This window comes from Ranitomeya variabilis, chromosome 2 (assembly GCF_051348905.1).
Source record: "Ranitomeya variabilis isolate aRanVar5 chromosome 2, aRanVar5.hap1, whole genome shotgun sequence".
In the NCBI taxonomy this organism is placed as follows: domain Eukaryota; kingdom Metazoa; phylum Chordata; class Amphibia; order Anura; family Dendrobatidae; genus Ranitomeya; species Ranitomeya variabilis.
This window is the reverse complement of record NC_135233.1, coordinates 157,158,385-157,174,678: the sequence shown is the minus strand read 5'-3', so window position 1 is coordinate 157,174,678 and position 16,294 is coordinate 157,158,385. Positions and strand designations below refer to the sequence as shown.

At 41.2% G+C, this 16,294-nt stretch overlaps 1 protein-coding gene across 1 annotated transcript in view; it reads left to right on the top strand.

The window, feature by feature from the left end:
* The first annotated feature begins 201 nt into the window (after positions 1-201).
* The window catches only part of OPRM1 (opioid receptor mu 1), a 243,897-nt gene continuing 227,804 nt past the window's right edge, over positions 202-16,294 (top strand). The window contains exon 1 of the mRNA XM_077283112.1: positions 202-826. Within this exon, the coding sequence (XP_077139227.1) occupies positions 540-826 (287 nt within the window). The 5' untranslated portion in view covers positions 202-539. The remainder of the gene's footprint in view (positions 827-16,294) is intronic.

The following is a 16,294-nucleotide window of genomic DNA, read 5'->3' as shown; positions in this document are numbered from 1 at the left end:
TTTAGCATTAAATGTTCAGGTGATGCAAGAAAGGAGATGTGTTTATTGGGTGACCTGTGTTTATTGGGTGACCCTGCTGCTGTGATGCTATCAGAAATGTAAGGGAACACAGTTGGTTCCTGCCTTTTCTTCCACAGTTCCTACTGACTTGTAGTCAGGGGAGTGTAATACAATTACCACTCAGCAGTAACCTGGTCCTGTGCAGACAGTCCTCCTCTGCTAGCCAGAGATGCTCAGCTAGATCAGTAACCAGGAGCTAGGAGTGGTGAGGCTGGAGATGCAGCAGGTAGCAGCCAGCCCTGGTCATGTCAGCACCTGGACATTACTACTGCAGAGAGCACTCACTTCTTCTCTCATCTCTGTCATTGCTTGGTTACTAGCAGGCTGAAAGGTTTCTCTCTGTGACTGTAAAGAGGAGGAGGAGAGGGGGAAGTAGCAGAAGAGGAGGAGGAAGATGTGAGAGAGACTGAAGGCACTGTAGATCCAGCACTCACATCCTAGCGTGTCTTACCTTTCAAGTATCTCTTGCTGCTGTCAACATGGACATTATTATGAACAGCTCCTTATCACTACCTGACACCTTCCTCAACACCAGCACAGCTGAGCTAGGTGTCAATGCCTCACTGTCAGCCATGAGATGTCCAGTTGGTTCCTTGGGTAACACCACCAGGCTAGATGGCAACCAGTCCTATCTGTGCAACGGGCGAGAGCTTCCTCCCCATGAGGACAACTCCATCATCATAGCCATCATCATCACAGCTCTGTACTCCATGATCTGCGTGGTGGGGCTCTTTGGAAACGTTCTGGTCATGTATGTCATTGTCAGGTAAGCTGACTGATGCCCTCTTTTGTATTCCGACCTTCAATATCTGAGTTATGGTTGCACCTTAAATATTGGGGAAACTTTCAGCTTTATGTGGATCATTAGTGTTGTCTATCAAAAAGTCATTATCAACTGCCAGATAATAAAGGAAGGATGTGACTACTGCAAGCATGGGTAAGCAAATGGGACGAATGCAGGACTGGTGAGGGTGCATGGAGCGAGAGAGTTAAAAGTGAGCAATGAGGAACCACTAAGTGAAGTAGGTAAGGCCACCAGAGCAGATTTATTAGGCAGTGAAGGGCAGAGGGGTGGATATATTAGGGACTGCAGGTGCTGTGGAAGAAAGGACTACAGCTTAACAGCAATCCACAATAACTGTAAATCACTCCTCCAGGACCAGAAATGACCTGATATTGTTATTACTACTGTAGTGTGTATGTGTGCGTGCCTGTGTGTGTGTATATACACGTGTATATGTAATATTTATATGTGTGTATGTATGTATGTATGTATATATTTATATATATATAAATATCTTTTTTAATTTTTTTTCTCAGTGAAACCAACTTCCTTCCTATAGCAAAGTTTTTTGCACTCTCCCAAAATCAGGTCCTGCTCCCCCTTCTACCTGAGTCTTCATTGTACCACTCTATATTGTTCTGTGCTGAGCTAGATGAATGAGTACTATGTTGGCTGAGGTGCAGAAAGTGTAGACCACTGAATGATTTCCCTGTTGATCAAATGATCACAGTAAAACTTAGGGACATTAGGAGGACAGTGCTTTTCATGTTCTTTTCTGTGGGCATATACCGTAGATGTAATAGGCAGGGTATCTTATAGGGTGGCAGGATACATAGCACGCCCCCTTCTCAATACTCACACTGTGTAGATAGTTATGACTCTTTCCGACCCTCATGACTGACTGGAGACCACAGCACATGGTGCTGCAACCATTCTTCTTATAATATTATATATTTATGAGTACAGTAAACAATGGATTTTCCTCATTTTTTCCTGATCATTGGCAAGGGTTAATGAGATACAATGTATATCAGTTTATACCTATATATTAAAAAGATGGAGAAAGGCAGTGTATTTGTAATACATAAAGACCCTCTGGCAGTGACCCAAGTAACCTATTTATACAACTTACATACACTGTTGATGACAGCCACCATGCATCTTTATTGCGGAATTGTTGATGGTCACCAGACCTTCTGACTCTGCTGACTGTCCAACACTCACCACCGGAGGCAATGCCTTTTGCCAAGTAATCAACCGAAGGTTTAGGGTCACCACCCAATAAGCACAGCTGGAAAGGTTTAATTGATTTGTGCATAGCCTACAAGAAAACAAGCTCAACACCTTCAATTTCAAGTAAACACCTAGAAAACACCTACGTCAACATCAAACGCAATCAGTAAGAAGTGCAAAATGGTTAAACTGCTGCCGGTTTATATATATATATATATATATATATATATATATATATATATATATATATATATAATGTGTGTGCATGTAGCGAGTATATTTAGACTATATATATTTATATATATATATATATATATATATACACATATATGGATAATGTTGTGTATAACAACATTACTATGACCGTATGTAAAGTGACATTTACTGTGACCAGCTGGGAGGGGGTGACTATAGGAACAATGCATGACAGTCTAACTAAATGTTGTAAATTAGGCTTTACAATAGAAATGATGATATCTGTCCAGAGTTCGCTTGTTTTGTAGGGATGGCGCCTCTCCTGTTCCTGAGCGAACGCTGCCATCTATAGGGCATTTTGTTTCAGGATGTGGAAAGTGAAGCAAAGTAGAGAAAAGTCTATAAAGCCTCATAGATCAATCTCCTTACACAGGCAAATTATACAATTTTGCTATAAAATCCTTTGCAAAAAATGTTTGTCATGTTTAGAAATTCAGCTGTGCCATTTTTCAGTCCTTCCAGCCAACCAAGACATTGCATTTCTTTCTTTCTAGGAAGGGAGTTTGGGGTCTGTGGCTTAGAAGCTACAATATTACGACTAATTTATGACCCAGTTCCACCATTCACCATAGATTTACCTGTAAACATGGAGTCAGGACCCCCACAATTCTGTACTTAGATTAGATGCAGCTTTTTATTTTTATGGCTTCTTGGTACACCCCATTTTGGTTGTGTAGAGGGAATCTAGGGATTTGATTATATCAGAAAATGCTGAACTCCTATCTTTATGAAGAATGTTATTTTTCTTTTCACTTTAAACTGTTTCTTGAGGCAACCAAAATAAAAATCAAATTTTATTTATTTTTTTAGTGCCATTAAAGGCGAACTGTCAGAAGGATTTTCCTATATAATCTGGGAGCAGCAAAACATAAGGCAACAAAGCCTTACTGCTGGGGAGCTTGGTGTGGTTTTCATCCTTGGTGGGATTTGAAGCCTGGACCTCAGTGCTTCAAAGTAACAAAGTCCTGCCAATGACACAAGCGCTCCTCATGATTGACCCACAGTGATTAGCCAATAAGTGCTAGGAGTTAGTATTTCATAGTAGCTGGAGACCCAAAGGTTGTCAGGCTATACATTCATGGGCCTATTTGTCATAGTGCATCCTTCACACTTTGCTTTGCCACACACTGTACTTCTGACACTGAATTAATACAGTCACAATTGTAGGCTTTCCTTTTCAATTAGTGACAATAAAAATGTTGTCACATTGCTAAAAATCGCATTTTGTTAGCACGGTAGAAGAACCTCTTCTGGTAATTTGCATGGACCCATAGAAAGATACTTGGCTGTGTTGGTCAATGTAGTTCAGCAATGATGTCATCAAGGAAGATGTAACTTCACCCAAAATGTTTACACTCCATCTTTACCTGGTTTAGAATATGATAAATTATATTAAAAACATATAGTGTTGCAAGAATATTGCCGTTCCCTTCAGAAAATTCAAAGGGTTTTCTTCAGAAATGAAGAGCAAAACTGCACCTTTGGTTTTGAAGAATGTTTTTTTATAGGGAACCTATCCCCTGATTCATGCGGTGGGCAGCTTTAATCTGAACTTGGCTGTATCATTGCAGCCAGGCACATTTTTTTCTGAAACGCTCTGATGTTTAAAAGAAGATATACTTTAAAAATGTATAGGGTCAAACGTATTAATAACCTTTAGCAGGGCTGGGAAAAGATGGTGGATGAGAAGGTAGACTAGCCTAGTTCTTGGTTGTGGTCCTCAGCCAACTTCTAGAAGTGATTGCCAGGTCTCCTCCTATGTACGCACGAGGGAGAGACCTTTTATTCACCTGCAGTGGCGCTTGGAAGAGCCGGCCTGACATTTAATGTATAATTTCTCTGAAAAGCCAGTGCATTTCTGAGAAAAATAAATGTGGCTTCAATCATGCCGACTTTGATTCATGAAGCCCGTGGTTTGGGTAGCATGAATGAGACAACTGCCTCCTTTTAAATCAGTGACATGTAGTGAATGTTCTTGGTAAATTATAAAGCACCTTGTAAATGAGATTGCATGGTACAAAATATGTACATTAATTTTGCTTTTAGTTTATTAGTGTTGTGAAGCTCTTTTCTATCTACAGTATGAATTGATTTGCAATATATTATAGGCAGTGAGCTTTTCTGTTTGTGCCTTTTTCTCCATCTCGGCAATCTGTACATGGAGCACCTATTTCAAGGGCACTTCGACCAGTGTAATCAAAACCACTCAAGCTGACTCACAAAATTGACACATGTAATATATGTAGTCCTGATGACTTCTCACTTGTTTCATTACTTCTAGACATTAAGCTTTTCAAACCAGTAGGAGAATAATGGATGAGAGGAATTGGTTCAGACAGTAAGATAGGGCTACCGGCAAATCCTCTTGCTGCCAAATGCTTTTGGAGTGGGATCTACAACACATTAAGTATGGAGATGTAGGTAGATGTATGTTTTGTTGGTTAGAGGAACACGAAAATAGAAAGAAAATTGCATGTTTACATAGTTTATGTTGTGAGTGTTATTTATTTATTTCAATTTATTTTATTCTTTTCAAAATCAAAGCATCCTAAAATTGAGTCCAATCTTCAAACATTAAGTGGCCTTATTAAAAACATTACCAGAGGCATGTAATCTGGCATACTTACCTGCTGTCATCCCCCAACACACACATAGTGAACTAGCGCAGGACATTTTGGTGGCAGCACAGGAAGTGATGATGTTACTGTTCTTCCGCTGTAGTCACCTAACAGCCACAGTCAATGGTATTATGACAGAAGACTAGTGACATCATTGCTTCAATGCCAGCACACGCCAATGGGACAGCCTGTTACTGGTCGATGGGTGTGACAGCAGATGAGTTTTTCACATTTACCGTATATACTCGAGTATAAGCCGAGATTTTCAGCCCAAATTTTTGGGCTGAAAGTGCCCCCTCGGCTTATACTCGAGTCATGATCGGTGGTGGGGTCGGCGGGTGAGCACTGTCATATACTTACCTAGTCCCGGCGATCCTGGCGCTCCCCCTGCCCGTCCCACGGTCTCCGGGTGCCGCAGCCTCTTCCCCTGAGCGGTCACGTGGGACCGCTCATTAGAGAAATGAATAGGCTGCTCCACCTCCCATAGGGGCGGAGCCGCCTATTCATTTCTCTAATGAAGCGGTGCCGGTGACCGCTGATAGAGAAAGAGGCTGCGGCACCGAAGACAGGCAGAGGGAAGGAGCGGGACGCCGGGAGCAGGTAAGTGTCATATTCACCTCTCCTCGTTCCACACGCCGGGCGCTGTCTCCATCTTCCCGGCGTCTCTCTCTCCTCACTGACTGTTCAGGCAGAGGGCGCGATGACGCATATAGTGTGCGCGCCGCCCTCTGCCTGGTCAGTCAGTGCAGGGAGACGCCGGGAAGATGGCGCCGAGGAGCTGCAAGCAAGACAGGTGAGTATGTGTTTTATTATTTTTATTGCAGCAGCAGCAGCGCACCTATGGGGCAATAATGGACGGTGCAGAGCACTGTATGGCACAGCTATGGGGCAATGGTGCAGAGCACTATATGGCACAGCTATGGGGCAATAATGGTGCAGAGCACTGTATGGCACAGCTATGGGGCAGTAATGGTGCAGAGCACTATATGGCACAGCTATGGGGCAGTAATGGTGCAGAGCACTGTATGGCACAGCTATGGGGCAATAATGGTGCAGAGCACTATATGGCACAGCTATGGGGCAGTAATGGTGCAGAGCACTGTATGGCACAGCTATGGGGCAGTAATGGTGCAGAGCACTGTATGGCACAGCTATGGGGCAGTAATGGTGCAGAGCACTATATGGCACAGCTATGGGGCAATAATGGTGCAGAGCACTATATGGCACAGCTATGGGGCAATAATGGTGCAGAGCACTATATGGCACAGCTATGGGGCAATAATGGTGCAGAGCACTGTATGGCACAGCTATGGGGCAGTAATGGTGCAGAGCACTGTATGGCACAGCTATGGGGCAGTAATGGTGCAGAGCACTATATGGCACAGCTATGGGGCAATAATGGTGCAGAGCACTATATGGCACAGCTATGGGGCAATAATGGTGCAGAGCACTATATGGCACAGCTATGGGGCAATAATGGTGCAGAGCACTATATGGCACAGCTATGGGGCAGTAACGGTGCAGAGCACTATATGGCACAGCTATGGGGCAATAATGGTGCAGAGCACTATATGGCACAGCTATGGGGCCATAATGAACAGTATGGAGCATCTATTTTTATTTTTGAAATTCACCGGTAGCTGCTGCATTTTCCACCCTAGGCTTATACTCGAGTCAATAAGTTTTCCCAGTTTTTTGTGGCAAAATTAGGGGGGTCGGCTTATACTCGGGTCGGCTTATACTCGAGTATATACGGTAGGTATTTTTGCCATATCCATTACCATGATATTGTTTTACAGACAACCCTTTAATACAACGCTTCTGTAAGGAGTTTTCCAGGTCAAGTGGCACACTCTTTTAAATAAATATGGATGCATTGGTTAACACTAGTGTTGAGCATTCCGATACCGCAAGTATCGGGTATCGGCCGATATTTGCTGTATCGGAATTCCGATACCGAGATCCGATATTTTTGTGATATCGGGTATCGGTATCGAAACAACATTAATGTAAAAATGTGTAAAAGAAAGAATTAAAATAAAAAATATTGCTATACTCACCTCTCCGACGCAGCCTGCACCTTACCGAGGGAAGCGGCAGCGTTCTTTGTTTAAAATTCGCGCTTTTCTTTCCTTACTTGAAGTCCCGGCTTTGTGATTGGTTGCGTCGCAGTCACATGGGCGACGCAACCAATCACAGCAAGCCGTGACGTAATTTCAGGTCCTTAAGGATTTTAAAATTATGTCCCGGCTTTGTGATTGGTTGCGTCGCAGTCACATGGGCGACGCAACCAATCACAAGCCGTGACGTCACGGGAGGCTGGACACGCGCGCACTTTAAAATGCGCGCTTGTCCAGCCTCCCGTGACGTTCCGGCTTGTGATTGGTTGCGTCGCGATCAACCAATCACAAGCCGGGAGGCTGGACAAGCGCGCATTTTAAAATGCGCGCGTGTCCAGCCACCCGGCTTGTGATTGGTTGACCGCGAAGCAACCAATCACAAGCCGGGACGTCACGGGAGGTTGGACAAGCGCGCATTTTAAAATGCGCGCGTGTCCAGCCTCCCGGCTTGTGATTGGTTGACCGCGAAGCAACCAATCACAAGCCGGGACGTAATTTTAAAATCCTGAAGGACCTAAAATTACGTCACGGCTTGCTGTGATTGGTTGCGTCGCCCATGTGACTGCGACGCAACCAATCACAACGCCGGAACGTAATTTTAAAATCCTGAAGGACCTGAAATTACGTCACGGCTTGCTGTGATTGGTTGCGTCCCGGCCACATGGGCGGCACGCAACCAATCACAAGCCGGGACTTCACGTAAAGGAAAGAAAAGCGCAAATTTTAAACAAAGAACGCTGCCGCTTCCCTCGGTAAGGTGCAGGCTGCGTCGGAGAGGTGAGTATAGCAATATTTTTTATTTTAATTCTTTCTTTTACACATTAATATGGTTCCCAGGGCCTGAAGGAGAGTTTCCTCTCCTTCAGACCCTGGGAACCATCAGGGATACCGTCCGATACATGAGTCCCATTGACTTGTATTGGTATCGGGTATCGGTATCGGATTGGATCCGATACTTTGCCGGTATCGGCCGATACTTTCCGATACCGATACTTTCAAGTATCGGACGGTATCGCTCAACACTAGTTAACACTAGACAGAGTAGTTTCCATAATCAGGGATAGTGAAAGTCATGCATATGGACTCCATAAATGGTTCAAGGGGAATTTACTTATTGTGAGGAAACAATCTTGATGGTTACAAAGTCTCTTTTAGATATATTGGGCTTGAACAATGGTAGACTGTTAATGTACAGCAACAAACTAATATTACACTTTGTACTTGCAACAATCTGCTGGCAAACAGCTCAGCAGCACTTACTTCCTACTGGAACAATCTCTTTGTCTCCATCACAGTGTGGAGCATCGCACACCTGTGGTGCTGGTTGTGACTCCTCATCTCTCATGTCCGCAATATTCTGCAGTAGCTCTTGTGGGGCAACTTGCACTCTCTAATAGTCTACTCGCTAAATTACCACATCACAGTTCCTCATACCAAGCACTCTTCTCTGCAAATCTATAATGTTTTGCTTCTTAAAATTCAGAATTCAGTTCAATTTATACAGCAAGCCTCGCAGTCAGGAATAAGCCCCAATGCTTCCCTCTGCTGTATTTAATACTTGCTTTATGGTTTCTAAACTTCATCTTTATTGGGTGATACACTTTTCACTCACAGTAATAAGCCTCTATGCTTCCCTCTGTGGTCTGAATTGTCACTCTCTCTCTCTCTGAAATGATTGTTCTCTTATCCAGGAAGACCAATCTTTGCCTCCCAGGGCAGACTATCACAACTGCAGTACATGATGGAGTTTCTTACATGTTTTTCTTTGTTCTCAACCAGTTCCCTTAGGTGGCACAGCGACTGGCATGCGTTACTCACCCCCTGTCACCCCATCCTTGGTAGTTTTGCATTTTGACTTTTTTCTTGCTTCTGCTTGCATTATCAGCAAATCCCTTCTGGTGCTCAGACAACAGCACCAATCCCTTGCATCACACCCGGCATTTCACTAGATCTATCACACAGCTGTTGCAGCATGCATATAAACACATGACACGGAATAAAACATTGCATTACATATGTAACAACAGATTAATATGCCAGTAGATAGAGAGTGGACAATTCAACATGTAGTAATGGGGGTTTACACAGCAGCAGTCCTTAATATTTGTAAGAGGATATCAAATCCATTTTCAATCCTCTTTCAATTCTATCCATGTTACGTCCTGACTCCTTTTGAAAATTAGTCATATGCTAACAATCATGCAGAGATCCTGAAAATTTCATATTCCCCACCACTGCTTTGCAGAAGAAGTCAGAAAAAAGGTGCTAATTATGTTAGCTAATACTTTCTTCAGGTAATATAGACACAACTGCTTACATTGAGCGCACCAGCTTGTTGTCTTCCCATGACTCCTGCAGAGCATTGACAAGGATTGATTTCCCGTCAGCTTGACAACATGTTGATCACAGCTACCTCTACACTAAGATTAAAACATTTTACTAAGAATATATTATTTATACTATTACTTCAAATGGTGTTCCTATAATGAAGTGTTATGGCATAAAACTAGAAAATACCCTGACATTATTAGTGGTGGGTGTCCATCCTCTAGGATATTCGCCGATCCAGACCATTACCAGTAAAGCAAGTGGCAAAACAGCTGTATTCAGGGAAAAGAGGCTTTATTGCACTAGGTAGTTGGTAGTGGTGTTGTGCAGGAAAATTTGCCCCCAAGCTGCAGTCCCTTCATTTGTAGAGTAGTGAGTGACTTCTTCTTGTGTAATATTTAAAAAAAAAATGACTTTGAACACGTGAGTGTAAAAAGCGAAGTGACATATCCATATATCCATTATTGGTCCAAGCGCGATCTTACAAAACATTGGATCGCATCCGGCCCAATGTTATGCTATAGGGACATGCACATGTCAGATATTTTATTGGACCGAGCCAGTCAGAGGAAAAAAATTGCCCGAGTTTGATCCGATATTCAGATCACAATCAGCAATGCAAGTTATTGAGTCTGTGGAAACTATCAGAATGCATTGAGAGGACGTCTGAGTGTGGTCCGATTTTCATGGACTGACAGAGTGATGAAGATGGAGACATTTTTTTTTCTCCATCTTCTCTTCTTCCTAGAGAATCGGACCACACTATGATCATGCAACGATCAAACTCTGATCTGAGTTTTATCAGAGTAAGATTTGCATAATTGACCCAATTATCTCGGATGAGAGAATACGCGATCATCTGCACCTTAGTGAAACTAGTCTTATGTATGAGGCCTAATAGAAACAAAGGCGTTATCACAAATAGTATAAAGGAAAAGCAAAGCCATTGCTTATAGCAACCAATCAAATTCCAGATCAAAATTTTCAGAAACCCTCATCAATAGGAAAACACTAAAGGATCGTACATTTAGGCCATGTTCACACTTTGCGGTTTTTACCGCGGAACCGCGGCAATTTTGATGCTGCGGGTCCACAGCAGTTTCCATAGCATTTCCATTTACATGTAAACCCTATGGAAACTGCAAACCGCTGTGCACATGCTGCGGGAAAAACCGCGCAGAAACGCAGTGGTTTAAAACCCACAGCATGTCACTTCTTTGTGCAGAATCGCTGCGATTCTGCACCCATAGGAATGCATTGAACTGCTTACTTCCCGCATGGGGCTGTGCCCACGTGGCGGGAAGTAAGCGGTTAATGTCCGGTGGTACCCGGGGTGGAGGAGAGGAGACTCTCCTCCAGGCCCTGGGAACCATATTTGGGGTAAAAAAAAGAATTAAAATAAAAAATCATGTTATACTCACCTCTCAGCGCTGCACGCGGCTGTCCGGTCAGAGTTGCTGTGCGAACAGGATCTGCGGTGACGTCGCAGTCACATGACCGTGATGACGCCCAGGTCACATGACCGTGATGTCACGAAGGTCCTTCTCGGCACAGCATCTTTGGAACCGGAGAGCCGCATGCAGCGCCCAGGAGATCCGGACATCGGAGGGTGAGTATAACCAATTTTTATTATTTTTAACATTACTATTGATGCTGCATATTGCTGCGTATGCAGCATCAATAGTATAGGAGTAATCCCGCAGCGGAAATCGCAAAACAAACCGCGATAAATCTGCAGGGATAACCGCAGTGGTTTAGCCCTGCAGATTTATCAATTCCGCTGCGGGAGAACCCGCAGAGGGACACCGCAAAGTGTGAACATGGCATTAATATATAAAGTTGAGTGTATGTATGTCTGTGTGTGTGTGTATGTATTGGCCACGCCCACTCCACATAGCCCAGCCCACTCCACAACCAATCGCTAAGCATCTTTCATTTCACCAGAGCTGTTTAAAGGTGAAAGCTGAGCTGTGATTGGTTGCTATCAGCAACAATTTTTGCATAGGAGGCACAGGCCACATCTAGCTCCGTCGTGTCCAGAATGGAGTTGCTTCTGTGAGGCATAACATCAATAGAAAGGGAGGAGCCTCATGGATAGATATGTGAGGGGGAAAGTGAGAGAAGTGAGGAGTTGCTGCAGTATGAAGCTGTGTATAGAGAAGAGTGAGGCGCTGCAGGTGGAGGCTGTGTATAAGGCCACATTCACACGTTCAGTATTTGGTCAGCATTTTACCTCAGTATTTATAAGCCAAAACCACGAGTGGGAGAAAAATACAGAAGTGGTGACATGTTTCTAATATACTTTTCCTCTGAATGTTTTACTCCAAGTTTTAGCTTACAAATACTGAGGTAAAAATACTGACCAAATAACATGTGAATGAGGTCTAATACAGGAGGAGATGACACACAGGTATATATATATATATATATACTATATACAGGAGGAGATGACATACTGGTATATACTGTATACAGGAGATGACATACAGGTATATACTATATACAGGAGGAGATGACATACAGCTATATACTATATACAGGAGGAGATGACATACAGCTATATACTATATACAGGAGGAGATGACATACAACTATATACTATATACAGGAGGAGATGACATACAGCTATATACTATATACAGGAGATGACATACAGCTATATACTATATACAGGAGGAGATGACATACAGCTATATACTATATACAGGAGGAGAAGACATACAGCTATAAACTATATACAGGAGGAGATGACATACAGGTATATTCTATATACAGGAGGAGATAACATACACGCATATCCTATATACAGGAGGAGATGACATACAGCTATATACTATATACAGGAGATGACATACAGGTATATACTATATACACGGGAGAAGACATACAGGTATATACTATACACTGGAGGAGATGACATACAGCTATATACAGGAGGAGATGACATACAGCTATATACTATATACAGGAGGAGATGACATACAGGAATTTACTATATACAGGTGTAGATGACATACAGGTACATTATATAGACAAGGGAGATAACATATCTTACCTCAGTATGATATATTATAAGCCAAAACCACGAGTGGCAGAAAAATACAGAAGTGGTGACATGTTTCTAATAAACTTTTCCTCTGATTGTTTTACTCCATGTTTTAGCTTACAAATACTGAGGTAAAATACTGACCAAATAATGGGTGAACAAGGTCTAATACAGGAGGAGATAATACACAGGTATATACTATATACAAGAGGAGACAACATACATGTATATACTGTATACATGAGATGACATAGAGGTATATACTGTATACAGGAGGAGATGACATACAGGTACATACTATATACAGTCAAAGTGTATACCAGCAAAAAAATTGACATGTATCACTTTAAGATAGAATCACATTACTAGGGGTGTGCAAAGATGTCCTTACCCATAATGTCCACTGTGGTCACCTGAGTAGTGCAGCCCCTACGCGTGTTTCGCATGGACTTCCTCGGGGGGCTTCCTCTGATTGTTTTACTCCATGTTTTAGCTAACAAATGCTGAGGTAAAATACTGACCAAATAACGTGTGAACGAGGTCTAATACAGGAGGAGATGACACACAGGTATATACTATATACAAGAGGAGACAACATACAGGTATATACTGTATACAGAAGATGACATAGAGTTATATACTGTATACAGGAGGAGATGACATACAGGTACATACTATATACAGGAGGAGATAACATACAGGTATATACTATATACAGGAGGTGATGACACACAGATATATACTATATACAGGATGAGATGACATACAGGTATATACTATATACAGGAGGAGATGACACACAGGTATATACTATATACAGGAGGAGATAACACTAGTATATACTATATACAGGGGAGATGACATACAGGTATATACTATATACAGGAGGAGATGACATACAGGTATATACTATATACAGGAGGAGATGAAACATAGGTATATACTATATACAGGGGAGATGACATACAGGTATATACTATATACAGGAGAGATGACATACAGGTATATACTATATACAGGAGGAGATGACATACAGGTACATACTATTTGCAGGAGATGACATACAGGTATATACTAAATACAGGGGAGATAACATACAGGTATATACTATATACTGGGGAGATGACATACAGGTATATACTGAGGGGAAAATGACAGGTGTGAGGTCAAAATGACAGGTGTCAGGAAAATGAGAGGAGTGAGGGGAAAATGAGAGGTGTGATGGGAAAATTAGAGAAATGAGGTGCTATAACTAACCACAGTTAGTTACTATGCCCGGGCAACGCCAGACTCTTCAGCTAGTATTAGATAAAAGTCATCCAATCCTTCTGATTTTGGCAAGATTTGACATCCATCTAACATACTGTATATATAATGGCTTCCTGACTATCATGTGTCAGACTTTGTGGGGGGGGGACATAAGATTTTGGCTATTGGAATTCACTCCATTTATCCAGCAGGGAGATAATCTGCAGCTGGTTGATTTTGGTATTGGCTCTCTCTTAGAGAATGTAGGAAAATTTGGCCTGTATATGGAGGACTCGCAAAAGATAACTGTCATCTGAACAATGGTTCAACCATTAATTATCTAGTGTGTATGCGTTGGAGAATGTCATTAAACACTTTACGTCCCAGCACAATAACTTTAAGATGCTTGTGTAACCCAGGCTAGTACCAACCTACATACAGTATGTTGAAGATGGTGGTCCAGTGTTGAAACATGTAACATGAACTTTATAGTCCTAATTTTCTGTCTGTTTGCTGTGTTTTTCACTTTGGAGTAATAACTTAACAAAAATAAAATATCCAATGACTATAAATTCAACAGGAGGATCCATTTTGTATTCTCTTTATACTACCCCAACAAGAAACGCCTAAGGCTCAGCATTTTTCGTTCAGACTTTCAAGCCTGTAAAAAATCAGTTCTAATGCACAATTATTCAAGAAAACAATCTACAGCAGTGACTAGCCTCTAATGTATACAATATGTTATTCCGAAGACTATTTTGTTAAACAGTTTCATATAGAATAGATGATCTATATTATTAATGTGTTTCATTTATTTATTTTTTACCAAAGGAAATAATTATTGTTTATAAATAATGTAGCAAAGAAATATTTGTAGTGCTGATAACACCTCAACAACATTTCTGCGTATGTAGTAAAGATCAATTTGTATAGGATATCCAGTAGTACGTGTAGATTAAAAGTCAGATTCTACCAGGAACATTTATTATTCTGTGTGCGTGCACTCCTGTACGTCAAGATAGTATATAACATAACATAAGAAATGCTGAAATGGGTTCTCCTAGTATATGACATTGATGAACTATACTTATTTTTATCATTATTGGTGTATCATTTTTAGTTTTAGAAGCAAACTGTCCTGGGAGAAGTAGTGAATTTACAGAATGCAATTTTGCTGTAATGAAAATGTAAATATATAGAACACATTGTTTGCTTGTCTTTTGGTTGCTTTTCATATTAATTTAGATATAAATGTACATTATACAGTGACTTGTCTCTATGTAAGTGGAATTTTGCTCTAATGACCTTTTAATGTATTATTGAGTGCTATACCTGTGCAGTAGTAAATAGCTCGTTGTAGCATTAGCACACAAGCCAGCTGGAAATAGATCACTATTATCAGCATCTATTAAAGCAGAGATGCAGATAAAAAAACGAGTCCCTAATAACTAATAATAATAATTCTTGGCTGAATACAGAGTGTTTGTATTTGTGCAATATAATGGCATCATATAATATACAGAAAGCAAGCTGAACAATAGTATGAAAGTAACACTAAGCCTTGTGTCTCATTTATTTTTCATTTATGAGCTGCTGTACATTTAAAGATGATACTTCATCAATTTTTAATGCAGAATAAAACATATTTTTTTACTTCCTTTCTCCATTGTCTTATAAAGATTAGTTTGCCTAATATGGTAATTTCTCCTATCAAGGGGGCGTAACTGAGATTCTTCTATGTCGATGTGTACATTTTTCTCCTTTGATATTGTCCTTTGATATTGATATTTGATATTTGATATTTCCTCCTTATGATATTGTTCAATCATAAGATATTGTCATAAAAGTGGAAAATAATGCAAGCTCCCCCAGAGAAGGACAGAACAGGCTTTTTCATTGTGATCTGGCAAGACTAATGTGTCTAATTTTATCAAACTGAAATCTCATCACTCCAGGTGCTTAATGGCACTGCAGGCGCCAGGAGAGAGGAGATGTTCTTTAATGACAACACTCTGGATCCATCCCCAGAATTGGCGAATAATGCCTACATACCTGGTATAGATCCAGAGTGGTGTAGGTGACAAATGCTGCTCACATGTTGTACTTCATCACTTTGCAGCTCTCCTCTGTAATGACATGACAGTGCTGGCGGAGGAGAGCTGCTGCACATCACTGTAAAGATCCCAGCGTTTAGACAAGGAGCGGAACATCTGTTGCATAGTGATATTTGAATAATTAAATTGAATAGATCAGTACGCAATGTTTAATTTACTGTAATTGTGTTGCAGTATATGTCAGTGTGAATAGTTTTTAGCTCTGGTTCTCTTGAGGATTGTATATAGAACAAATGGAGTGATAATGATGCTATATAATGTGTCACATTTTATTTGATCATTGTTGACTTTTTAAATTAATACTGACCCAGCTATCATAATAACACTTTGCATTGGAAAATGAGAGAAAAGCTTGGAGAATTCTAGACTGTAATTTTTACCACATCAATCACTCACAGACACAAGAAAAATGTGCCACATCTGGTCAACTGACTACTGTCATAACAGGCGATGAGTGACTTTATTATATCATTTGCGTTATTTGACTT